Source organism: Ctenopharyngodon idella, chromosome 20 (assembly GCF_019924925.1).
Source record: "Ctenopharyngodon idella isolate HZGC_01 chromosome 20, HZGC01, whole genome shotgun sequence".
Classification (NCBI taxonomy): Eukaryota; Metazoa; Chordata; class Actinopteri; order Cypriniformes; family Xenocyprididae; genus Ctenopharyngodon; species Ctenopharyngodon idella.
This window is the reverse complement of record NC_067239.1, coordinates 17,927,281-17,954,904: the sequence shown is the minus strand read 5'-3', so window position 1 is coordinate 17,954,904 and position 27,624 is coordinate 17,927,281. Positions and strand designations below refer to the sequence as shown.

Here is a 27,624-nt window from a genome sequence, read left to right as displayed (position 1 = left end):
TTTATTGCTTTGTCATACAGCACAGCAACAGAACATTGGTGTAGTTGTTATATTCTGCATGTGTGTGCAAGAAATGCCAGTTTAAGAGTTTTAAACTTGATCTGGGCAGGCACAGGGTGAAGTTGTGTTTGAGTATTTAGAGCAGTTGAAGATCTACTTGGAATGTCAAAAAATCTGAGAAAAAAAATATTTTTCTTTAGGTAGTATTGGATTAATGATATACATCCCGAATTCCGGAAAAGTTGGGATGTTTTTTAAATTTGAATAAAATGAAAACCAAAAGACTTTCAAATCACATGAGCCAATATTTTTTTTACAATAGAACATAGATAACATAAATGTTTAAACGGAGAAATTTTGCAATTTTATGCACAAAATGAGCTAATTTCAAATTTGATGCCTGCTACAGGCCTCAAAATAGTTGGGATGGGGGCATGTTTACCATGGTGTAGCATCTCCTCTTCTTTTCAGAACAGTTTGAAGAAGTCTGGTCATCGAGGTTATGAGTTTCTGGAGTTTTGGTGTTGGAATTTGGTCCCATTCTTGCCTGATATAGGTTTCCAGCTGCTGAAGAGTTCGTGGTTCGTTTAATGATGCGCCAAATGTTCTCTATAGGTGAAAGATCTGGACTGCAGGCAGGCCAATTCAGCACCCAGACTCTTCTACGATGAAGCCATGCTTTTGTAATAGCTGCAGTATGTGGTTTTGAATTGTCCTGCTGAAATACACAAGGTCTTCCCTGAAATAGACGTTGTCTGGAAACCTTTATATACCTTTCAGCATTCATAGTGCCTTCCAAAACATGCAAGCTGCCTATACCGTATGCACTTATGGACCCCCATACCATCAGAGATACTGGCTTTTGAACTGTACGCTAATAACACGCTGGAAGGTCTCCCTCCTCTTTAGCCCGGCGTACTTGATTTCCAACAAGAATGTCATATTTGGACTCGTCTGACCATAGAACACTTTTCCACTTAAATGAGCCTTGGCCCACAGGACACGATGGCGCTTCTGGACCATGTTCACATTTGGCTTCCTTTTTGCATGATAGAGTTTTAGTTGGCATCTGCAGATGGTACAGCGGATTGTGTTTACCGACAGTGGTTTCTGGAAGTATTCCTGGGCCCATTTAGTAATGTCATTGACACAATCGTGCCGACGAGTGATGCAGTGTCGTCTGAGGGCCCGAAGACCACGGGCATCCAATAAAGGTCTTCGGCCTTGTTCATTACACACAGAGATTTCTCCAGTTTCTCTGAATCTTTTGATGATGTTATGCACTGTAGATGATGAGATTTGCAAAGCCTTTGCAATTTGACATTGAGGAACATTGTTTTCCACAATCTTTTTACACACTCTTTCACAGATTGGAGAGCCTATGATGGGCAAAGAGTGCATAAAAACAAGTAAAGAGTCTCTCTTTTTCTTCTGAGAGACTCTGCCTCTCTAAGACATCCCTTTTATAGCGAATCATGTTACAGACCTGATATCAATTAACTTAATTAGTTGCTAGATGTTCTCCCAGCTGAATCTTTTAAAAATGTCTTGCTTTTTCAGCCATTTGTTGCCCCCGTGCCAACTTTTTTGAGACCTGTAGCAGGCATCAAAGTTGAAAAGCTCATTTAGTGGATAAATGTTTAAACTGAGAAATTTTACACTGTTATGTTATCTGTGTTCTATTGTGAACAAAATATTGGCTCATGTGATTTGAAAGTCTTTTATTTTATTCAAATGTAAAAAACGTCCCAACTTTTCCGGAATTCAGGTTGTAATATTTGACCTAAACATGCAGCTAACTAATGCTCTATTTGATCTGAGGTTCAAAGTCTGAGTTTTAGAGTCTCAGAACATGCAAGATGTTGGAGTGTCTTTTGATGTTTAATGCGTGGTTGACATTGATTTTTGGAGCAGAACAGTCAGCAATAGATAACCAAGTTGTTTAAAACACTTATCAACTTTGTAAGCTTGATAAGTTTAAAAAACAACAACTGATGCTGTATTGATTGTATAGGATGTGTTCTGTGCTCATTCAGTGAAAAGTTCTGCCCTGTTAATGGCAGTTAGTGAACATGCAGAATGCTGCTATTGATGAAATTTGCTATGAAAGCACTATGAGTTGAATGGTTAAATATATTCTGTTTCCATCTTATTTACAGTGACATTGTTCAGAGGAGCAGAGAGGAGCTCAAAGCTATTAGAGAAACCAACCCAGGCCTCAAACCTACACTTGCTATCATACAGGTGTGACTAGAGAGCATGTGTGTGTATCTGTTTGTATGTGAATGAATCTCAGACACTGAAAGCTGGTATGTTTTTGCATCTGATAGGCTGGTGAAGATGACAGTTTGCTGGAGGTGAATAAGAAGATGGCTAGAAAGGTATAACTATGTGTCTTCTCTTCTCACTATTTTCCAGGTTTAGCTGATCAACACCTCTTCTGGTTGATGTTGTTATTACACCCTCTACATGTGTGTGTGTGTGTGTGTGTGTGTGTGTGTGTGTGTGTGTGTGTGTGTGTGTGTGCACACATTTTTCATTACATCATAGTCTTTTTTTTTTTCTAGTCTCCAATAGCTTCTACAAATATTGTATATAACCTTGAATTTGTTGTGTTTTGATTTTTGTTTCCACACAGATCGGCTTGAACGTTATGCAGATTTGTCTTCCACACCAGTACACAGAGGAAGAGGTCAGTGATATTGTGAATCTAAAATGCGATAAATAGCTTTTGTGAAGAAACACAGATATTATATACCTTACCATATATAACATTCTTAGAGAGGCCTGTGCAGATCTGTCTCCTGAATTTTGCCTCTGTTCTACAGGTGATCGAGGAGATTTTGCGGTTAAATGAGGATTCTCGTGTTCATGGCATTTTTTTGCACCTTTCTCAGTCCTTCCTCTCCAGAAGTGTCTGTAATGCCATCAAGCCACAGAAGGATGTAGATGGGTAAACTACATGTTCATATGTGTAAACAGGGTCTAAAAATAACTTTTTGCCACAACCTCCAATGGTGGGTAATTTGAGAAATTAAATATATTCTATCTGCCATGAGACTGTATTTTACACGGTATTTAGTAAAAATAATTTTATTCAGATGGCAATGGAGTTAGATGGTAAATATTCATACCTTTTAATATATTCTAGATGCACTTATTTTATTTAATTGTAGCAAGTCTTATTTTGGGGTAGAAACTGTATGTTTTCCACACAAAGACACTTCTGTTTGTATATGTGTTTGTAGGGTCTCTGATCTTAATGTTGGCCGTGTGGTGTTGGGGGATCAGAGAGATGGCTTTGCCTCACCTGTAGCTGGAGCTGTGCTGGAGCTACTTGCCAGGCATGGTGTGTTATGTTTGTTTATGCATTTTGGCATATGTTATTACCCAGACATTCAAATGTCTGTCCAAAATGTTTCACAGACACTTAATGCTAATTCTACTGAATGGAGTGCATTTAAAAGTAAATTAAACGAATGTACACTACTATTCAAAAGTATGGGGTTGGTAAGATTTCTTAAAATGTTTTTGGAAGAAGCCTCTTACACTCACCAAGACTGCGTTTATTTGATTAAAAACACAGTAATATTGTAAAATATTATAATTTAAAATAACTGTTTTCTATTTTAATATATTTGAAAATGTTATTCATTCCTTTGGTAAAGCTGAATCTTCAGCAGCTATTACTCCAGTCTTCAGTGTCACATGGTCCTTCAGAAATCATTCTAATATGCTGATTTGGTGCTCAAGAAACATTTATTATTAATGTTGAAAACAGTTGTGCTGCTTAATATTTTTGTGCAAGCTGTGGTACATATTTTTAGGACTATTTAATGAATAAAAAGTTCAAACGTTTTTTTTTTTTTTTTTTTTTTTGGTAACGTTAAAATATTTTACTGTCACTTTTGATCAAATTAATGTGAGCTTGCTGAACAAAAGTGAAAAAAAAAAAGTTTTCTGACCCCAGACTTTTGAATGATAGTGTTCTTTTATTGTAACATAATACTTGAGGTGAAGTTTATGGTGAGTTTATTAGAGTCTGTTTAAATTCACAGCATATACCTTAATGTAACTCACATTTAGATGCCCCATTGGTTGGCAAGATGGCAGTGCTGGTGGGTGTAAAGGGCCCCCTGAAGGTAGCTCTTCAGTTCTTGCTGCAAAACAATGGCATGATGGTGCAGACCTGCCAGTGGAGCTCAAAGCACCTGCAGAAACAGGTAAATCAGCTGATAGATAAGTGGGGTCGTGGGAGAATTCTTTTTTTTCTTTTCTTTTTTTTTTTCAGGTCAATTTTAATGCACAGTTTGCTATTTGTACCAGCAGGGGGCAGTGCTGCTTTATTTCAGGATGGACGTCTCTTAAAATCATTTGAGGCATACACTAATTGTCCTTTCTTTCTTTCTTTTTCTTTTCTTTTCTTTTCTTTTCTTTTCTTTTCTTTTCTTTCTTTATTTTCTTTTCTTTCTTTCTTTCTTTCTTTCAGATCATGGATTCAGATGTGGTGGTATTTTTAGAGACAGGCCACAAGGGCCTCCCACCCACCTGGTTAAGACCAGGGGTGGCAGTCATCAACCTTGGCTCAGCCCTAATAGAAGGTAAATTTCTTCAAAGTAAAGCTGTAATGCTTGGCAGACATTTTTACATTGCTGGCATATGTAAAACATACAGGGCTCTTCTTAGCTTGAGAAATGTTATCTGAGAATTGAAGGAACTATTTTAATTGTACTACCCTGGATGAGAAAAAAAAGCATGTGATTCCTCCCAAAATGATAAAGTCAGGCATGCAGTTTTCTTCACCTTTCATTACCTGCCATGTCTTTAAGAGAACTTATATGGATATAGAGGCCCATGCTATTTCCGCCATAACCCACAGAGATTCCATTAGTGTGGGAACATAATAAGACACCACTAATTGTATTTCCTTAGATGCTCAGCCTGGGCCAACTTTTCATACGTATGATCTTATTTCCTAGAACACCCTGACAGTTGGGAGCCCAGGACTGAAGCTAAATCTGATGCAGGAGTTGGGCCTCTAAGTGCTGCAATTAGAATGCAAGTAAGAGGCCTTCTGTTTATGTTACTTCTTTCTATTAATGTCTTTAAAATAGGCTAAATTATTCTATTAACAGGTGAAAGCTGAATTTTCAGCAGTCATTACTCCACTCTTTAGTGTCACATGATCCTTCAGAAATCTTTCTAATATGCTGCTTTGATAGATTTTGTATATATAACAATGCAATAAATTAAGAAAGAATTCATGAAGAAGTGTTTGCTGAGATGTTTGTGATCTGTCAGCATGTAGTGAGGAGCAGCAAGCGGTGGATACAAGAACAGGAGTACCAGCCATGGAGGCTCCGCCCACTAAAACTTCAACCACTTTCACCTGTGCCTAGGTATGAGCAGCCTTGCCTTTTGGTTCCTTTTGCTGGTTCTTTTGTGTACAAAACTAATTGATCTCTCCTTCTTTCTGTTTGGATGTTTCTGTAAACCCTCAGTGATATAGAGATCTCCAGGGCACAGACTCCCAAGCCCATATCCCAGCTGGCTCAGGAGATTGGGCTGCTTCCGGAGGAGCTGGAGGCCTACGGGAACACCAAAGCCAAAGTCCATTTGTCCCTCCTCAACCGCCTCCAACATCAGCCTGATGGCAAATATGTCCTAGTGGCAGGGTGCGACATCAGTTTTTACTTCTGTCATTGAAGTTTAATTCATGTCACAATACTTACCTAAACTGATATGATACTAAAGCAATGGTATTGAACCACAAAGTTTAGAAAACGTTGACTTAATTTGTTGAACAGGTTATTTAATCTGTAAATCTGCTTTTTTTTTTTTCAATCAATTAATGAAATACTGATACTTTCAGAGGTCAAAAGCATTTTAGGAAATCTTCAGGTCAATGTTTGTGTGTTTTCACGCTCCCGTCCATGTGCGCGTTTGTACTCTGCCTCTACATTCCAAGAGAGAGTGATTGGTGGGCCCAGGGATCTTATCTACCGCTGACTCTCAAGCCCACCAGGAGCCTCCCTTTCATCCATGTGTGTGAAGCGTGGCTCAGTCAGCTCCGATTGGGGGCCCAGGGCCTCTTTTATGTGTGTGGGGAATGTGCAGACCCCTAGCTTTATCAGCAGCCCCTTTCCTATCCCCTAACTCTCCTTCTTTAAGTCCCGCTCTTTGTTCTGCCTACAGACGCTGTGAAGCAGCACTGCCCTCCCCACCCGGCCTACTCAATTACTGTCAACCACTGGCATGCCTTTACTGCACTGCCAAAAAAGCCGCTCCACAAAGACAGAGAGAGAGAGAGCGAGAATGCTGATGGGGAGAGGGTTTGCCAGCAGTCTAATATAGTGAGATCAGAGGGGGAAAAAGAAAAGAGAGGAAGGGATAAGGATGAATAGATGTAGAGTCACAACCTTCTCTCATTGAATGTGGGAAAGCATGTGTTGATAATGTTTTTTTGTCTATGTTTTTCAGTATAACTCCCACTCCTCTGGGTGAGGGGAAGAGTACAGTGACCATAGGGCTGGTCCAGGCCCTCTCCGCTCATCTCAAGCTCAACTCCTTCGCTTGTCTGCGACAGCCTTCCCAGGGCCCAACGTTTGGAGTCAAAGGTGTGTTTTTGTATGTGTTTTTTGTTGTTGTTGTTGTAGTGTATGGATTACAATAACTAACATTTTAAGGAAGGTCCCGAAGGTGGTTCCAAAATGTAGACATCAGAATTAAGCAACCTTCTAAGATGCCTTGTTTTAGCTGGATTTTAATGTGGCATCACATGTCCTTCGTTGATTAGGCATTCCCAGAATGCCATGCGATGAGTTCAGTAAAATAAATAAAAGATGGTGGATGAGAAGAAAAATGTTATTATAATTAAATTTATTATGAATATTAATATTAAAACTTAAATATTTTTATTTGAATTCACTGTAAAAAAAAAAAAAAAAAAAAAAATACAAATTTAAAAATATATAGAGGTTTCCTATGCAAATTTGTGTGGAGTTTGTAGTTGCCTATGTACATATTCAAATCAGTCACTTATTAAGCAGTACACAGCAAGGCAACTCACTAGGTCTTGAATCAGAGATAATGTCTGGCTATCTTGGACATATTGTCTTGTGTTTTCATTTCTGTGTTTGTCAGTCTGCTTCAATATTTTGTTTCACTGCAGGAGGAGCGGCGGGTGGGGGATATGCACAGGTCATTCCTATGGAGGAGGTGAGTGACTACAGACATCCTGTCTCCCGCTATTACAAAGCCCTTTCCCTTAGTATGCCACAACTGATGAAAGCCCCTGAAGAACTCACACAGACATTGAGACTAAGTAAAAGAAAGTGCATAGTCCAAAAGTTTGAGACCACTCGTGAAAATTCTTTTTTGTTTTATGCTCTTTTTAATTGATTTTTTTTTTATTATAAATTCCATTCAATTTGAACAGAAAGTTTACATGGAAAAATAACAATTCAAACTTTCTCCAAAAGGCACAATATGTAAGATTTTTGGATTAAAATATCCAAAAACCACTAGAAAAATGTTATATATTTTGTTGACTTGTGTACTTACATTATCCCAAATGTTTCCAAGAATGTTTAAATCCAGAGAACATGTCCGTGTCCTAATATGATAAAACAGTGCTGCTTTACCCCACATACGAATGACCGGAAGAAGCGGAAGCGGTGACTGTCCGCTGCTCTCTCCAACGGCCTTGTTTCTGCTCACACAGCACTGCTTCATACTATAGTAACGTTAATAATCTCATCCATGAACATGATTTCTGCCCGAGTCCCATCCCTTTTCCACCGGCTGTAGACGTGAAGACAACACCTCCCATGATTCCCGCCAAATCAAGGCGTCATCAAGCTATGCCTTTGTTTTGAAGAAGCAACCTTTAGCAGTGAAAATTTACATATTGTGCCTTTAAAATTTCCACCTTTTGCTTTAATGACTCATTTTTCAAAATAGTTAAGACTTTTATGTCTAGTTTATTACATTTTGAATCCTAGATTTTCAATTTGATCTCAGACTTTTGGGAAACACTAAATGTGTCTGTGTGAGAGAGCAGATACTGCGTTTATCAGAAGCTTCAGAAAGCAGCTTCCTCTCTCTCACATTCTCTTTTTCTCTCAGTTTAATCTCCACCTCACAGGAGACATCCACGCTATAACTGCAGCCAATAATCTAGTGGCGGCAGCTATAGATGCCCGCATTTTCCATGAAGCTACTCAGTCAGACAAGGTAAACAACTGCAATCATAATGAGTCCTGTGTGAAATCACAAACAATCTCCCTGAGATTTAATGTTGTGGCCGATCAAGTGTTAATCAATCAATAGCAGTGTAATTAAAGGGGATTGTTTCTGGTTCTATTCAAGTCTATAGCTGCATGTTTATTACTTCCATTAGCTATAGGTTGTTTTCTTTTTTTGTCTTATAGGCCCTGTACAGCAGACTAGTGCCGTCTGTTAATAGTGTGAGACGCTTCTCTCCAATACAGCTGGCTCGCCTACAGGTGAGTCTGAACGAGATCTTTGTACCTCTGACTTTAACTTTTATTGCTTTTTTTATTGCCGAAGTCACTAGACCAGTGGTTCTCAATTAAGGGAACGGGAGCTTCAGCAAACCTCCAAGGGGGCCTCGAGATGACTTAAAATGATGTAAAATAAGACAAAACAAGCATTAAAATAAACTAAAACTCTATTTAATTCTTATTTTAGTTCATCACCTCAACAACACTGGATAAACATGGATAAATTTGGTATCCTAATTTTAAATGTGATTTTGATTTTTTTTTTTTTTTTTTTTTTTTAGATCTGGAAAAGTCATGTAAATTAGTATAATCTGTGGACATTTTTGTAATGAATTTACTTTTTCTAGTTATACCAAGCTAAATATTCTATGAGGTTAAAATGGTTAAAAAGGCCCGGTTTCACAGATAGGGCTTAGACTAAGCCAAGATTAGGCTTTATTTCAATGAAAGTATTTAAGTAGCTTTTATAAACATACCCTAGAAAAAAACATTACTGGTGTGCATCTTGAGACAAAACAATGGTTCTGACATTTTTTTAAGATATGTCAGTGCAAGTTACTTTCAGTTAAAACAGCTCAAACATACATTTTAGTCTAGGACTAGCTTAAGCCTTGTCTGTGAAACCGGGGGAAAACCTGTAAATATCTGGATGGAGTACATCTGGTAACCAACAGGGGTCCTCATGCAGCTACTGCGAAACTAGTGATATTTTTTTCATGAGGCAATAATTTACAGCAAGTCTCAGCCGTTCACAAGTTTCAGTGTTTTTCTCTTTTTGTTTAAGTAAACAAGTCAAAAGTGTTGTGTTATGTTGTCTGTGACACAGATAAGCTGAGAAACTCCTCTAAACACAAACTGTTTATGTTTGCTCAGGGACAAGATTGGGTTGACTTACATTTGGAAAGGCAAAGCTGATAAATTTACGAGAGACGACCAACGATTTGGAGAGAAATCTGTTTAAAAAGATAGTCTGAAAGACATTTATGACCACACTATTTGCCAATCTCCCGAATCTGAATCAAGGCCAAAACTAACTGCAGTAATAAACTTTTAATAGTAGGTTTGTTTAATGTAAATTATCAGCTTTTTCATGATAGTAATCAGTGCACTTGTGTCTGTCTCTTCCTCACTGTTGTTTTCAGCAACTTGGAATAAACAAATCTGACCCCAGTGACCTCACACCACAAGAGGTCAGCGCATTTGTCCGTCTTGACCTTGACCCTGAGAAGGTCACATGGCAGAGAGGTAGGATCCTGTGCAATGTGGATTGATTCATATGGTTTGTTCTTCTGAGAATCCCTCGATGCTTGATGGGTCACAAAAGGATTTAGAGATTGTGGTGAAGGAAATATACTACATGCTTCAGCTCACTGACTCTGTGTCATGACACAATATGTGGCCATCGGCTAGATTTTACTGCTTTATTACTTTTTCAGTCGGTTAGTGGAACACCATTACAAACTGGTCATGTCATTAAATCTGCGAGCAGTTTTTGAGAACTAGTCCCCCTTGAACACTTGCAGTACTGCATCTACTCTTCGCACCTGGAAGGGATGCCAAATGTAGACCTTCTGCATTAGGTTATGACGCAGTGGCCTCTGATAGCTGTGAGCAATGGGGGATGAGATTCAGCTGGATTGGGGTGTTTCCAGTTTCACTCGTGGTCGCCAGGGAACATCTGCAGCCTTTAGCCCTACATTCAGAAGATAGTGCTGCAGTGACTAATGGGATATTTACTCTGTTGGTTCAAAAGTGCACACTAAGATGAGGGGCCTGGAAGATTAAGAACAGCTTTACATCTCTCTCCTGCTGCGAATGCAAAACTATCTGTGTGTTTGAGAAGATCTGACAATCCTTACAACTTTCTCTGTGACGTTCATAAATGTAATGTTTAAACCATTAGGGTTTTCCATGTTCATTATGGGAAGATATCATGGTGAATAATGATCCTCGCACTACATCATCATGGGCCTTACTTGTTATTAATCAATCTTTAGATTAAATGTTTTGGATGTACCGTATGTTATGCTGTAGTTTATGTACACTGTGTTCTTACAGATAGATGGATTGAAACAGATACACAAGAGGAATATGGGAGACAGCCAGAAACAGACTAAACCACTGTTGTAATTTTTGTTGCCCGAGACATGTTTAAAATGAGGCTTATAATAATTGTTCTGCGTTTCTATGAGAAAATACCAGAGGGTTTGAATTCTTTCCCCTCCAACTTCTTGGCTCTTTGGGAGTTGTGTTTATGTCTCAAGTCTCATACTGCCCCCTCCTACATTTAGCTTGGCTGCAAGAAAAAAAAGAAAAAAAAAATCAGAAATTCAAAAAGTCTTTGAGGAATGCATGCTTATTGCAAGGTTATGGTTTTGCTTGGCTTCCATCCCTCTGGGTCTCTTTAGGTCATTCGTTTTTTGAGATTCATTAGATTGCCTCATACATCTCAGCAGTGACAGCCAGATCTGCAAAATCTGTCCAGCTTGCAGCACTTAGCTGAGCTCCCTTATGATGTGATTCTCTCCAGCCATTGTCTTCAAACATAACACTGCTACGTTTGAGCAGATAGAAACAGCCAACCAATGTGATGTTATTGCAACCTGATGAAAAAAAAAAAAAAAAAAAAAAAGTTAAATCCTGAAATGTTTCAATTGCAATAGATTTAAAAAAAAATAAGTAGTTGGGTTAAAGGAGAAATTCACCCAGATATGAGAATTCTGTCATTATTCTGTCATATGTTGTTCCAAACTTTTATGACATAAAAGTGTGTTGTGTTGTTTTTGGGGGGAAAAGACTGAAGTTTTGTTTCTCTGAAAATCTTAACATCCATTATGGCTGTCCTTTGCACATTGCCTGGTTCATGAACACATCATTCTTTTCAGTCAGAGCTTTTCACTTTTCACCGGTTCACAAAACAGGTCTGAATGATTTCGGTAAAAAAAAAGGTTCAAAGTCTATTTGTATGGAGGACTAGTGACACTTACAAATAACATGAAGGCATCATCTATCCCAACAAGTGAACTGTTCAATAGTAACTCGATTGACATAAATATAGAAAAGCATTTGATAGATTGAAAAAGAAAAGGAATTGGCAAATTTTTCTTTTTCATATACAATTTAAATGTGCTCTTCTAAATAAGATTTATTAATTTACTATTTTATTTAACTACCTTTTAAAGCAAAAGAAAATAGAAAAAATTAAATAAACCGCTTTAAATGTCTATTAATTGATCAATTTAAGGCGAGACACTAAAGGCAGAAACACCTGTTTTTTTTTTCATGCATCTGTCAGTTTTGAGATTTTGGGCTTTTTGGCTTTTCATAAAGTTTTTTCAGACTAGTGAAATCTCCACTTAAGCAGCACTTACATACATAAACCAAACTTTACAGTTTTATCCATATCTATATTCTGAAGGTTTTTACAGAGGGGTTTGTTCATATAAAATTTGACTAATTTTGTACAACATAATTTAAATTTTGTACAACATAATTTATTCCTTTAAAAAAAAAAAAAAAAAAAAAAGGTGAAATGTATTTTTTTTTTTTTTTTTTTCTGGCTGTTGACAGTATTTTTTGATTTCATAAAATCAAATCCCCTCTTTAAAAACCTTTAACTCTAATATATCAACAAAATGAAACAAGAATTTGAACCTGGCTTTATCCAATGTTTAGAAATTTGTTCTAGAAATGTATGCAAATTAGTGCAATGCCTTTAATTAGACAATGCCTCATTTGCATATTTAAACAACATTGCAGAAAACTTGTAATACAAAAAATGTTTGCAGTTCTTAATGTAATCAATTGAAGTATGGTGATATCTACTAGTTAATATTTTTTATTCTATTCACCTGCGATGTCTTGCCTTAAAGATGTTTAAATTAATTAATTGATAACTTATTCCTTCTTAAGTGTCACTCTTAGTCTTCTGCATATTTGAGGCGAAGATAATCAGTAAATAGTGACATAAATCATGCTGCTTCAGGCAACTTGGAATATAGTGCACCAGTCATGTTGACTACTTTTATGGTGTTTTTACAGTCCTTAAAGTCCTTTTTGACGCATTAAAGTTTCAATCCCCGTTCATTGTAATTGCGTGGGAATGAGTGACTAGTACATCCTTAATTTTTCGTTTTTGTGTTCCATGGAAGAATGTCAGTCATATAGGTTTGGAATTACATGACAATGAGTCAATGCTCACACCATTTTTCGTGTGAACTATCCTAAGGTAGAAACGCAGGCTTTTGGTTACTTTTTATTCTTCATTCTGATTTCAAAACATGTTTTCCTGTTTCCAACAGTTGTTGATACTAATGACCGATTTCTGCGCAAGATCACTGTTGGCCAGGCCAACACAGAAAAAGGCCATGCTCGCCAGGTACGTGCTTCATACTTCTGATTCAGTTAACCAACAGTTAAAGGTGATGCATAATAGTTTTGTCACCTTTCCTCAGTGATTATTTGCCTCCCGCTGCTCTAAAACTCTTTCTCCTATCCCTCTCTCACTTTTATGTGTATTTCCCTTAACTGGAATCAAAGTCCTGCAGTTTGTCAACTGCTGTCAGAAATAATGACTTTTAAACCAAATCAGGCAGATAACGGCGTGCTCTTCAATGGGAAACAATCTAAGAAAAAGCAAATGTTTCAGAAAAGGTGTTATTGTGCACATAGCAAACCCTCTGAGCTAGCCAAGCATTTGCTTACATTCATCTCCCTCCCACTGTACCAAAACCACTAAAATGTGCACTACAGCAAAGCACTTTTGTTCTTGAGAGACATACAGTGTACTATGTGTGTTTTGGACAGACAGCAAGATTGTGTATGTTTAAAATTGAAAACATATGCACTTAAGCATGTTACCTCAGGCTTTGCAAACATTGACTCAGATCACCTCAGCAATTAGGGTGCTGTAAATGGACTTAAATGGCAAATAATGATGACACAAGTGGTGTGTGTTAAGCAGCCCATCTCTCCTGATAAGGCATCTGGCCACCACTCCTCTGCTCCCAGCTGTTTTATTGGGGGAGTATTTATTAGCTGAGAGTTAAACCAGGACAGCTCGGTTTTAGTCCAGCTGGGGTTGTCTTGGACACATGTGGGAGCAGTTTACTGTATGTGATGAACCAGACTTGGCAGATGGTGTGTGTGTGTGTGTGTGTGTGTGTGTGTGTGTGTCTCTCTGACAAATCTCTCCATTGTCTATATTCTGACCATTGTCTATATTCTGACCATTCATTTTGATGGAAATCACCTAAATTTGTGTGCTGGTCAGTATGTGATCTTTCCCCTCTCATTCTTACAGACCCAGTTTGATATTGCGGTGGCCAGCGAGATCATGGCTATCCTTGCTCTGACAGATGGATTGGCTGACATGCGGGCCAGACTGGGGCGTATGGTTGTGGGCAGCAGCAGAAACAACCAGCCGATCACTGCAGATGACTTGGTGTGTGTGTGTGTGTGTGAGAGAGCCCTTGAGCAGAGCTGTCTGTGGAGTGACTGTTAATTACTTGATCATTTTTTATATGTCAAAGTATATATATATAATATATATATATATATATATATGTGTGTACTTTGACACCACTAATATAAATATTTATGATCAAAAGTGACTGTAAAGACATTTAAATTCTTAAATGTATCAAAAATATTAAGCAGTACAACAGTTTTCAACATTGATACCAATAAGAAATGTTTCTGTTTATATAATTTATATAAGCCTGCATGTATTTGATCAAAAATACAGAAAAAAAATAATATTATGAAATATTATAAAAATAATGGTTTTATTCAGCAAGGATGTTACATTGATAAAAAGTGATAGTAAAGATTTATATTGTTAGGAAAGATTTCTATTTTGAATAAATGCTGTTCTTTTAATTTTTTTATTCATAAGTGAATCCTGAAAAAAGTATCACAGGTTTCAAAAAAAACATTAAGCAGCACAACTGTTTCCAACATTGATAATAACTGAGTATTAAATCAGCATATTAGAATGATTTCTGAAGGATCATGTGACCCTGAAGACTGGAATAATGGCTGATAAAATTCAGCTTTGCATCACAGAAATAAATTATATTTTAAAGGATAATAAAAAAGTAAACCATTATTTTAAATTGTAGTAATATTTCACAATATTACTGTTTTTGTCTGTATTTCTGATCAAGTAAATGCAGATTTGATGAGCATAATGGACTTCTTTCATAACATTAAAAATAGTAATGCAGTGACCTTATGCAGTGTTTGTTTAATTCTAAGTTAAATGTGAATAAAGTGTATTTAAACTTGCCCTGTTTTATTCACATCGCTTAGTTTTAGTCGTAAATCGTGAGCCCTACCATAGAGACATTCGGCAACTGCTATATATTTTGACATTTCTTTGCTCTTTGGTTCTCCTCAGGGTGTAACCGGGGCTTTGGCAGTCCTCATGAAAGATGCTATCAAACCTACACTGATGCAGACACTGGAGGTGAGACCTCTTCCCTGTTCCTGTACCCCAAACTCTCAGTATCTTTTACACAGTCGCTCGCTTGTGTGCTATTTTTCTTATTCTGTCTCCCACACACATGCACACATAACGGTCCTATCTTGATGGAAACTCCCAAACTTGATACTCTCAGCGTTGGTGAAGTGATAGGATATTAGAGGCATGACACAGAAAACACACACTCCTACAGTAACACATGCACATCTGGTTTTAGTTTTGGCTCAGTGGGAGTGTGTCTCTGTCTTTGACTATCAAACCCTGAACACCACGAGAAAACTGGAAATGAGAAATATACAGTGGTGAAAAGCCTGATTGTTGGAATGCCTTTCATCTTTATGGCTTTTAAACATGCTAATGACTAGTGATTGATGTTTGGTGTGTACGGGTGTATGTTTTTGCATGTGAGATGCATAGAAGTTGCATGTTTGTAGAGAGAGCCACAGATTTGCTTTGTGAAACCTTTCCTGCCTGGTTTCCTGTTTCTTCTGTGAAGAGGAATCATATCAGAATGAACCAGGCAGCAAAGGGTTGTGGGAATATTACACAGGGCTATAATGTCCCTGCTGGGATTGGGATGTATGAGAGTATGTGTGTGTGAACGAGTGAGAGAGGAAGCGTGTGAATGACTGAACAAGAGGATATGCATGTGTTCACAGATGGATTTAACTAATCCCGTTTGATTGAGAGTAGACAAAAGATGTGAGATTTGAGAAAATGTCTCTGATGGATTGATGTTAACTGATTTTGTGTCTACGATGTGAGGTGCAGTTTAGGGACAAAATTATCCATAGCTAAATCAGACAACCACCCTTTAGGGACATAAAAAAAAAAAAAAAATTGTGAAAAAGTATTTGTTTATGGGTAGGGTTAAAAAGTACACTCCTATTTAGATTTGCCTGGCCAAGTAAACCATTTGTCAATCGATTAAAAAAAAATTAACTAATTAATCGCACATTTTTCTGCTTTCAAACATTGGAGTTTTTAATATTTTTATATCGTAATAATTTCACCGTTACTCTCCAAATTAATGTAGAACCAACTTGAAAGTATATTTAAAAAAATTTGTTTAATAGTATCTTTTTATGAATGAAGGCCAGTATCACTGATACTAATACTGGTGTCTCTATGAAATTGATTTTTTTTTTTTTTTTTACATAAATTATAAACATTCAACATGAACATTCATATAACTGAAAGCTATCAATTTCAGCATTTATTAGGCTTTAAAAAATAACTTTTAATTTAAGTGAACTTAAAGCAATCGTCACATACACCCATTATAATAAATGTCATATTTACCTGTGACCTTCCTACTTGTCTAACAGGTAGGAAATATACAGAAATTGAATAAAGTTATCAAACACTTTACAGTCTTCACTGCATAAATTATAAATTAAATGAAGATTAATTCTTATTAAAGTTTCTCTGTTACCTTTGTTCTTTGATTAACAATGACAAACATCACAGCAATAGGTTTATTAGGTTGCTGCTGAACATGACTTTGTTCTTTCTCACAACTCATTTAAGACTGCTCTTAATGAGGATACTCGACAAAACTGACATTTTGTCATAATTCTGTGTGTTATTGCTGGTTCAAGCGCGAAAGAGAACTCTATACACACCAGTCGTCCGCATTCTCGTTTGTCTTTTGGCGCTTGAATGGTTTAAAAGCATTTGCGTGAGTAAGAGCGTGATCATATAATGTAACATTAGCCAAGTTATGATGGAAAAAACGGATGCTGCGTTAATTGCGTTAAATATTTTTAAAGCATTAAACTGAAAAAATTAATCGCCTGCGTCAACATGCTAAATTTGACACCACTAAATATAAATATATATGATCAAAAGTGACAGTAAAGACACTTAAATTCTTAAAGGTGCAATATGTAAGATTTCTGTCCGCTAGAGGTCGCTAGAGGCCTATTCAAAACAAAGGCATAGCTTGATGACGCCAAGTTTGAGCGCGGAATCTTGGAACATGTGGTCTTCACATCACAGCCGGTGGAAACAATCGGGATAGGACTCAGGAAGAAATCATGTTCATGGATGTGATTAATAACATTACTGTAGTATGAAGCAGAGCAGGAACGAGTGTTGTGGGAGCTGAACGAGGCAGCTGGAGCGATTGCGCAACACACGCCTCACGAGCAGCGGAACTTTTATTATGTCACAGTCGCCAGCGCTGCTTCCGGTTTTCCGGTCATGACTATGAGGTAACGCAGCTCTGTTTATCATATTAGATGCATTTGAGTGTGTTGAAAATGTTATAACGTTACTCTGTGCATTCACTCGGCGGCTGCTGTGAGACACTTGTTACACACTGCAGTAAGATAGATTGATTTTAGAATATCATATTAAATGCTGGATGACTTGTGTTGATAAATGGCATGCAGTTAATTTTAAAACGTATTGTATGATGGAGAAAATGCTGTATTATTGTTACTAAAAATAAAGCTGCATCTGATTGTTATGTTAGCTACTTGACAAAATAGTGTTTTTCTCTGAGGCATGGTAAAGCATGGTACTCTCAAAAAATCAAGAAAAGATTTTAGATTTAAACAATAAGACTAAACGTGTTGAGCTATATAACAACAATTAGTTCTGTCTATAAACGCAACCAAACAGTTGTTCCCTTGTCTATTAAAACATGTAATATATTAAAGCGTCTTTGGTGTTTCTATGGTAACGCGGGTATGACGCAATTGACAGGCGACTCCTCACACGTCCCGGAGCCTTGGTTAAAATTGCAATTTTCTCATGATTTACAAATAGTTGGATACATTTGGGATATTGTAAGTACTCAACTGAACATATAACACTGGCCTAGTGGTTTTTGGATATTTTACTGCAAAAATCTTACATATTGCACCTTTAAATGTATCAAAAAATATTAAGTAGTACAACAGTTTTTAACATTGATACTTATAAGAAATGTTTCTCAATCAATTTGTAGTTAAACTACTAGTTAAAAAACAATTTGAAATAATTTAGTCAGTAATACACAATCAGTACAAACATCAAAATAAGGTGATCATTTTGCCTATTAAATAAGCATAACCAACCTGTTCCTACCTGCTGTGCTCTCTCACTTGGTTTTTCCTGTTTTCTAACTTTCCTGGCTTGGCTTGTCAAATATCTCCTCTTTTCCACACTAACAGGGCAAAGGGCTCCAATCTTTCCTATTCCAGTTTTTTGATATTGTAGGGTTTTTTTTTTATTCTGTAAAACGTTTCCAGAGGACACTTCACTGTAAAACCATACACTCTCTTTCCATTCACAGTCACACACAAAGACCATCACTCAATCTTTCACTTTGACTTGTTGACAAGCTGCCAGTAATGTGCACTTTGCGGGCAAACTCGTTGCCGTAAATTGATTTGTTGAATTGTTCTGCAGATGGAACAAAGTTACTGGTTGACATTATCAGTACTGATTGATTTGGTCTGAAATGTTTTTAAACCTGTGAATCGTATTTAGGTTATAATGAGCTATGTATTGTCTAAATCAACCTACAGTTGATGTTTATTACATTTCATCACTTTCATATGAGGGCTCAGTAGGTGCAATTCTGAAATGTACTGTAGATACACACAACATGCTACTCTCTTGTTCAAAAACAACTTGAAATAAAACGGTGATAGTAGAAAATGTAACTCTTACGATGTTGACTCCTACAAACTAAATACCAAAATGTTTTGTGTCCTGTTGTTTATGAAAATGCATTTTTAATAATCAATCAAATAAATCATGAAAATGTTTTTGAAGTGAACAGAATCAATTTGATTAAATTAATCAACTCAAGGCTCTGGCAGGCTTGTTTTAAAGTGCTAATAAGGTCATGTCGCAAAATCAACTTAGTTCACTTACCTCACTTGACTCGTCTTTTGGCTAATGTAGAATATTTTGTAATGTTTATATCAGCACCTGCAGAAGCAGTGGAAGGAGGATGCTGTGATGCAATAATAAAAGTTTATATAAATAAAGGAAGGTTGTCTCTCCATTGATGGAGAGCTTATTTTTTTCAACCTTCCATCCTTTTCCTGAATTTAAATGACTTCACCATCACTCCATTCTTTGTTTTGCATGTTCTCCCTTTCCATCTTCCTGCAATCTCTCTTTCATGTCCCTTCAGCTGTCAGTGTATGTGGTGTCGCTTTCCAGTGTTTGGGAAGTTACAGAGGACCTCAGGGTCATCAGCTCAATCCCCACATTTTCACTGAGCTTTAAATGCTTTCTAGCTGATGATGATGAAACAGACTTTCAGAATGTTTAAAGTTTACTGTAGTTGAAGATAAAATGGCACTAACATACAAGCTCAACCACATGTGTTTATGCAAAAAAACTCAGATGTGGAGATTGACCACTTAAACAGCTTGTATTGTCAGTCACCTGCTCTTAACTGACAATTTGTACAGTAATTTTCAGGTAATCTTGAGGCGCAGTGTCAGTCATGAACTCTTCAGGTGCTAATGTGTGATATTTTGAAATGCAGGTCTGGCTTAGTTTGCACTGATATTGTTTGTCTTTGTCATTTCAGGGCACTCCAGTGTTTGTGCATGCTGGACCTTTTGCTAACATCGCCCATGGAAACTCCTCTGTCTTGGCAGACAAGCTGGCTCTTAAACTAGTTGGAGAAGAGGGATATGTTGGTGGGTGCCACACACAAACAAACACATTCAGTCGCACACCACTGCATCTGCTTTTTATAGTCGCATGCTTTCATTGACCACAGACAAAGGCTGTGCTGGGGGTAAGTTAAAACAACAACAGAGATGTTTTCTGGTTAAAACCAGACTCCAGCTCATGAGTGGTCACACATGCTCATTGGCCTCTACAGCTTGAATAAATTCACAAAGAACTGGTGTTGTGCAAAATTTGATAACCCTACAGAATCCTATCATCCTTATCAACCAACAATTGATAAGTAATATAAATAAACATACAATTAAAGAGGTCATGAATTGAGAAATCAAATTTGGCATATAACAGGTCATCATACTACAAGAATATCAGTTTCAGAACTGAAAACTTCCTTGTTAGTCCATAAACAGCTTTTATTGAAACCAAGCCCAGATTACGACTCGTTGTGGAATGTGCCTCTTTATTACATCATGGAGAGGTGAAAGACCGCCTTATTCTGCAGAAGAAGATCAATGCTTATTTCTACATTGTTACCACTGTAGCCCCGCCCACTGATTTGAGCATGACAAGTAGTAGTAGGTAAATAACAGACGTGAGGCTAACACTGGATTGAGCAACTAAGCGATAAACTTGTCTTTGAAGAATGCAAAATGTTGTGAAGTGCCAGGTTGTGGGAAAACACAGTAGCTGCACTAGATTTGCAGAGAGCCTGAAATTAAAAAACGATACTGTGCCTTCTATATTGAATCCGACAGGAACTGCGCTTATGTGAGTAAAAAAAGTTTTTACTGTGTCACTATTGCTTCGTTACAGATCATTTGATATGTGTACATAAATGACCAGTGATTTCTATTATGTAATGATTCATGTAGGCCTACAATCAGTGTTTTTGTCTCAAAATCGTTTATTTTCAGTAAATCAAATCAGTGACTAAACAGTCAACTTCACATTGTTTCTCTTAGTAGGATGAAAATAATCTGTTATTTAAACTGTGATTAAATTATATATAGAAAGCGTTCAAAGAACGCTCCCTTTACAATCGCTAGAACTGTCAATCAGACAGCACCAGTGTTCTGGACTCTCGCCAAAACTTCCGTTAGAATCAACAAATCTCTTATTTACATTGCGTTTGCACTGATAGTTATGATGAAAACATTCATTAGTGTGCAGAAATCGAGTTACAATGACGAGAATTCCACATGTAATACTTTTATTTCAATTTCAATTTTTACAATTTTTGATCATACTGACCTTAAGTGCACCCCAGGAAACATTATAAGATAATAAAATAATGCAGTGCATGACCCCTTTAAATGTACTTACATAATACATAGTAGTGTATATGTAATTTTAAATATTAAATAATATATAAAACATTAAATAATATATTAAAATATTAAATAATCTTTTTTTTAAACCAGTCTCTTATGCTCACCAAGGCTGCATTTATTTGATCAAAAATAGAGTAAAACAGTAATATTATTACAATTTAATATAACTGTTTTCTATTTTAATATGTATTTTATTCCTGTGATGGACAAGCAAAATTTTCAGCAGCCATTACCAGTCTTCAGTGTCACATGATCCTTCAGAAATTGTTCTGATATGCTGATTTGATGCTCAAAAAACATTTCTTTATTATCAATGCTGAATCAACAGTTGTGCTGCTTTTTGTGAAAACCGTGATATTTTTTTACAGGAATCTTTGATTAATAGAAAGTACAAAAGAAATGCATTTATTTGAAACATTAGAAATGACTTTACTGTCACTTTTGATCAATTTAATGCATCCTTGCTGAAATAAAAATATTCATTTCCTAAAAAAAAAAGTCTTAACCCAAACTTTTGAATGGTAGTGTATAAGTTTGACTTACACATGTAGCAACTTGCATTAGACTTGAAGGCTAATCAGTTAATGTTATTCTAAGTGATATGTCTAAGTGGCTAGTTGGCTAGTGGCATGTCTTGTTGTTATGCTAAACTGTAGGGGGAAAAAAACAAGAAAATTGTAACTTAATTTTTAGCTTTGGTTATATATTATGTGACAATTTAAAATGTGTTAATTGACCATCTTTACATTATGATGTTGATAATTAATAATTAAATTATATAATAATTAATAACCATTTCTACAAATATATAGAATTTGGCTCAACACTGGATCCTTTATCTTAAAACCCAGAAGAATGTTTTTTTTTGTTTTGTTTTTTAAAGCTGAATCCAACTAATCCTCTCTGTCGGCACACCTGAATATACATGCCAGACACACAGACACACACACACACACACACACACACACACACACACACACACACACACACACACACTTACTTTATCTTGCCATCTTTCCTTCACTTTATCACTTCCTCTCTCCATTTCTCTCTCATTCCTTTGCTCCTCTCTATCCTTTTTATTCTCTATCCCTCCCTTCCCTGCTCAATGACATGCCCCAGACACTAAAAGAATGCTGGGAATGGCGGAGGCTCTGTGGTCCATGCTAAGAGCAGTGTAAGCTTCACCCCTTCATTTAAGGACAGGCTGAAGTGTGTGAGCCCAATGAAAACACTGCCTACCAAACTGGCCAAGAGCTGTGTTGAGTTACAGCCTCTGGAATTTGAGATACTTTTTCTGCCAGCATGCAAATAGTAAATTCTTTCAAAAGGGACTTTTAGGGCTGCACAATTAATCGAAATGCAGAAACCGAAATTGTGAATATGGCTTAGTGTGACTACCAAATTGCATAGGGTTAATTAAATAAATATATGTGCTGTGTGTTTCAGAGTGTAGTGTGGCACCGTGTTCTTACATGCGTGCAGTGTTTTCAGCATCAGAGTGGCCCGGTTCACATTAAATGTTGCTCTACATGAACTCCATCTCTGCATCTGCTCTGAGTTTGGGTCACTTATAACAATTTAAATTTTTATCTTTAAAATTTAGATTCCCCCCCTAAATCGTGCAGCCCTAGTTGTTTTTATAGAGCCCACACCCCAACCCCCGGAGGACAGTTTTAAAAAAAAAAAAAATGAATCGTTTGATTTACTGTATTGCGAAAGACTAGGAACTAGGACCTCTCTCTTGTTCTTACTTTCAAAGAAGTCCATATAGACTTGGAGCATCAGCTTCAACAAACAGCAGGAATGCTGGGAGTTTGTTGACTTTTGCAAAATGTTAGTGAAGGAGGGGGATGTGTGTATGCGTTACCTGAAGCCAAGGTATGTGTGGTATGTAGTGTTTTTGCTGTGGGTGAGAGGGAGGACGTTGCCTATCAGCTGATTATACACAACAGATCCGCTTCACAGGAAAACCACTGCAGTGCTCAAGAATACCAGAACTGCATGGTAGTAACCTTTAGTCTACCCAAACTAAACTGATTACACTTAGGCCTCAGACTGATAGATGTGCTGATAATTCCGAATTCTCTGAAAGCTCTTGAAGGGCGATAACATACTCCCCACCTCACATTCTCTCTCAGACCAAAGACGGCTGTAAATCTGTGCTTGACTGGTGTGTGGATGACACAAGGCCTGGTGATGTACACTCGTTTATAGGGAGTTTCATATAGGAGGTGGTTTACTTTCTTACGGCACTTGGTCTTCCCAAGGTCATGATTCTGTGAATTGTTTTTTCAAACGCATACATAAGCAAAATTACTACAGATAACTGTAACAGCAAGCTCATGTTATGCTTTCATATTGACAGAAATTATTTGTGTTTAGAGTCACAGAAAAAACACTAAGTTACTTAAAGGGTTAGTTTACCTAAAAATGAAAATTATCCCATTATTTACTCACCCTCAAGCCATCCTAGGTGTACATGACTATCTTCTTTCAGACGAACACAATCGGAGGTATATTTAAAAATATCCTAGCTCTTCCAAGCTTTATAATGGCAGTGAATGGGGGGCCCGATTTTGAAGCAAAAAAAAGTGAATCCATCCTTCGTAAAAGTACTCCACAAGGCTCTGGGGGGTTAATGAAGGCCTTCTGAAGTGATGGGTTTTTGTAAAAAAAATCCATATTTAAAACTTTATTAACTATAATAAATAGCTTCCGGCAGACGACCGTACGCATCGATTTGCGGCAGAAGAGTAATCCCTGACCTGACGCATGACGTAATGAAGAACGCGGAAGGGCAGAGGATGGAGCAAAACAAAACACCGGTCACGAATTAGAAGTGTTGCACAGTTCTATTTGTTTAAATCGTCTCTAAGGGGTCTAAGCTTACGCTACTCCTACATCCTACGTCATACATTGCGTCACGGGTTACTCTTGTGGTGCAAGTCGACTTGCGCAGTACGTGTACGGTCGTCTGCCAAAAGCTAGTTATTTTAGAAGGCCTTTATTAACCCTTCAGAGCCGTGTGGAGTACTTTTACGATGGATGGATGGATGCACTTTTTTTTTTTTTTCTTTTTTTTTTTTTTTTTTGGCTTCAAAATTGAGCCCCCCATTCACTGCCATTATATAGCTTGGTAGAGCCATGATATTTTTAAATATATCTTTGATTGTATTCATCTGAAAGAAGAAAGTCATATACATCTTGAATGGTTTGAGAGTGAGTAAATCATGGGGTAATTTTCATTTTTAGGTGAACTATCCCTTTAATTGAGTATTATATGAAGTATGAAATAAACCTCGAAATTCAAAAGGCCTAAGTGCTGTGCACTCCTACTTTTCTTCCTTCACTCATATGCATCCCTTCTTTCCCTTTCTGCCTTCCTTTCATTCTTTTTTCTTTGAGGACATTCATTAATGTAATGCAGTCCCTTTCCTCTTACCCTAACCTTAACCATCACAACTAAGTGCCTAACCCCTACTCTAACCTTAATCTAATTCTAACCTTAACCTAATCTTAACCACCAAGTCTTAACCCTCAAACAGCCCTTTAAAGGGGTGTCAGAAAGTACAGACTGGCTAAAAGGTCCCCACTTTTCTCACTTTGTCCTCACTCTGATGGTCTAAAGCTCAAACTGGCCTTTACAAAGTTATCTGTACACACACACACACACACACACACACACACACACACACACACACACACACACAAGGTAGCGGTGACTGTTGGTATACTCTCCCAGCAAGTAGTGCTTGTTTGTATGCAAGCTTGATTGTTGCAATCAAACACATAGTCCATAATAGTTGCCAAAGCATCTTAACTGCACCTATTGCATTAACAATGGCAATTACAACTGGTGTGATTGATTAGTTTTACCAAACAACATTGTGGCGTTCACGTTCACGCGACCTGCGACCTGCCGCCATCGTACACACACACACGCTCACGCACACGCACACACGCATGCATGCAGAGCCTCAGAAAATATGCCAGACCTCTCTGGTGGAAATAACAACATTACCCTTCCCATTCCCTCCTGCTCCAAAGGCCTGGGAAGTAGCACAGGAAGCTTGCAGGGTTCTGGGAAAAATGGATACGTGGAAATTACTCCATACGTGCTTTTACTATTCATTGGCACATACACACATTAAAAATGACCTGTTCAAACACAAACAGTAGATGTCTCTCACACACAAAACAAACAAAAGTGGCATGCAGGGGGAAGGAAAAACAGTAGAGCTGAAAACATCTTATCAAAACAGTTTGTGATGCTCATGTTTTATACTCCACTGTCAGCACTCCAGTGAAATGTCCCATTGATCACTCAATCATGATGGCAGGAACACATGTGGAGCACTTACATGTTCACTCTTAAAATGGTTGTAATTATATCCTTATTATAAATGAATGGCAATAACTCTTTTTGGAATGTGGGGACAATTATATTATTACATAATTGTAGGTTGCTTTCATGTGTGAGAAAGCATGTGTGAGTGATGTGTTCTTATCCAGCTCTGTGCAGTAATAATAAGTTATTGATGTAGAATGTTTGATTACATCAGTATCTAGCACAGTAGAGCGGTTTTTAGGTCAGTTCACACTCTTATTTATTAAAACTCTCAACATTGTTTAATTTCCTGCTCCTTCCCTGCTCAGTGACGGAGGCTGGCTTTGGTGCGGACATTGGGATGGAGAAGTTCTTCAACATTAAGTGTCGGACGTCTGGGCTGAGGCCTGATGTTGTGGTGCTGGTAGCCACTGTTCGGGCTCTGAAGATGCATGGAGGTGGACCAAATGTAAGTGTGTGTGCATATGTACATGTCCCTTTTATATGCTTGACTGGGTTAAAAATACATTTTATATATTTACAATTTTCTGTATATATTGTATATTTTTTTAAAGGTTACAGCTGGTGTACCACTGCCTAAAGAATATATTGATGAGGTAAGCAATGTTTATTTCCCAATCTTACTTCAAATTACCATATTTGTAGATCTAATAATTTAGTTATTTCATTTCAGTTAAAGCAAGATGTTTTGAACACATTTTTTAACACAACTTATGTGCTATCCTACTCCAACAATAAGTGGCGGTGTTGCTCCCCAAAGGCAGGATGAAAATAAAGAGTGTTGGAAGGAGGTAGGGAAGTAAATGAATGAGTGTTTGACCCACCTCGTTTGAGCAAAGGCCCAGACCACATCTCTTCCACCCTCTCCAGCTCCCCTATTCCTCCCTAATGTGGTTTGTGTTATTCAATTAACAGGGTAAATACATTGTGTTGTTGAAGCTATAGACACAGAGGCGTAATGGGAGTTGTAGTCCAAGAAATACCGTACCTGCTTTTCATCAGTCTTGCTAAAGAAACCCAGCTGAGAAAATAACTCAAGTGCTTAAGCTAATTGTGTGGTTCTATAATGAGAAACAGAAAGCACCAAAGCATGTCTCCTGAGCTTTGGATTTCTATTCTCCAAGACTGGTTTTGCTCCATGAGCGACAATTAAGTTGGAAAAAAAGGGCCGGAAGCTTCCTCTGAGAGCTAAGCTGGTTGGATGACGTTCTCTAAGACAAACCAACCCATCCTTTCATGAAGATCCTGATGAACCATTTAGATCCAACTAAGATTTTAATGCTTTCCATTATTGTCTAGTTCGTTTCTCTAAAATGCACTTATTTTATGAATTAAATGTTAATTATTATACTCAAGACTAAAAATTAAAGATATTTATTTATTTATTTATTTTACAAATTCATTGTCCATGATTTTTTTTTTTTTTTTTTTCAACAGAATTTGCAGCTGGTTGCAGATGGCTGCAGTAACCTAAAGAAGCAGATTCAGATCACTCGTCTCTTTGGAGTCCCTGTGGTTGTTGCTCTGAACGTCTTCAAGTAAGGATTGGTCCATCTACAAAAACTCATACTCCAGCATGCATTTTCTTCCTAAAACATGTTTAAAAACAGCTATGGTTGACGCAAACCAGTATACCAATGGTTAAACAAAGTGCTCTGATCAAAAACACCCACAGACTGTGTCCTAATTGAGTCTTTTTGCGCTTAAGTGTGTCTTTCCAGTATGTCTGGAAACCCCCCACACACCCACACTTTTTGTTTAATATTTAGCCAAAATGTTGTTTACCCTATGCCGTTTTGATTTGCTCAATTGATTTGCTTTTCATTTTCTCTTTCTTTGAAGGACTGACACTCAAGCAGAGATCGACTTGGTGTGTCGCATCGCAGAGGCTTCTGGGGCCTCAGCTGCTGTTCCGTGTCATCATTGGTCCAGAGGTGGCCGGGGCTCTGTGGAGCTGGCACATGCTGTGAAGGAAGTTGCATCTCAGGAGAGCCATTTTCAGTTCCTGTACAATTTGCAGGTGGGGCCAGATGCAATTATTTGTGTTTAAAAAAAAAAAAAAAAATTATATGAACATTAATAAAACAAATATTGAGCTCAAGGAAAACCGAATCCCCTCAAAGACAGAGCAAATTGATTCTGATGTGTGGTTTAAATATGATCATATCTAAATAAGTGTCTTGTATGATTTGCGGGTTGTTGCTCCTAGTGTTTATATGGAGGCTGTAAAGCCATCAGCTGGTTTGAGTTAACCTTTGTGAGTTTGGAGGTTGTGACTTTGTTTAAGTG

At 37.4% G+C, this 27,624-nt stretch overlaps 1 protein-coding gene across 1 annotated transcript in view; it reads left to right on the top strand.

The window, feature by feature from the left end:
* mthfd1l (methylenetetrahydrofolate dehydrogenase (NADP+ dependent) 1 like) overlaps window positions 1-27,624 on the top strand; it is a 38,649-nt gene that overhangs the window by 1,673 nt on the left and 9,352 nt on the right. Inside the window, exons 2-24 of the mRNA XM_051876468.1 lie at window positions 2,160-2,244; window positions 2,331-2,381; window positions 2,639-2,692; window positions 2,829-2,953; window positions 3,249-3,349; window positions 4,087-4,223; window positions 4,490-4,601; window positions 4,980-5,062; window positions 5,302-5,399; window positions 5,502-5,675; window positions 6,481-6,617; window positions 7,172-7,218; window positions 8,128-8,235; window positions 8,433-8,507; window positions 9,668-9,770; window positions 12,827-12,903; window positions 13,828-13,968; window positions 14,926-14,994; window positions 19,550-19,661; window positions 25,644-25,783; window positions 25,890-25,931; window positions 26,773-26,873; window positions 27,178-27,355. Of these exons, the coding sequence (XP_051732428.1) occupies window positions 2,160-2,244; window positions 2,331-2,381; window positions 2,639-2,692; window positions 2,829-2,953; window positions 3,249-3,349; window positions 4,087-4,223; window positions 4,490-4,601; window positions 4,980-5,062; window positions 5,302-5,399; window positions 5,502-5,675; window positions 6,481-6,617; window positions 7,172-7,218; window positions 8,128-8,235; window positions 8,433-8,507; window positions 9,668-9,770; window positions 12,827-12,903; window positions 13,828-13,968; window positions 14,926-14,994; window positions 19,550-19,661; window positions 25,644-25,783; window positions 25,890-25,931; window positions 26,773-26,873; window positions 27,178-27,355 (2,350 nt within the window). The remainder of the gene's footprint in view (window positions 1-2,159; window positions 2,245-2,330; window positions 2,382-2,638; window positions 2,693-2,828; window positions 2,954-3,248; window positions 3,350-4,086; window positions 4,224-4,489; window positions 4,602-4,979; window positions 5,063-5,301; window positions 5,400-5,501; window positions 5,676-6,480; window positions 6,618-7,171; window positions 7,219-8,127; window positions 8,236-8,432; window positions 8,508-9,667; window positions 9,771-12,826; window positions 12,904-13,827; window positions 13,969-14,925; window positions 14,995-19,549; window positions 19,662-25,643; window positions 25,784-25,889; window positions 25,932-26,772; window positions 26,874-27,177; window positions 27,356-27,624) is intronic.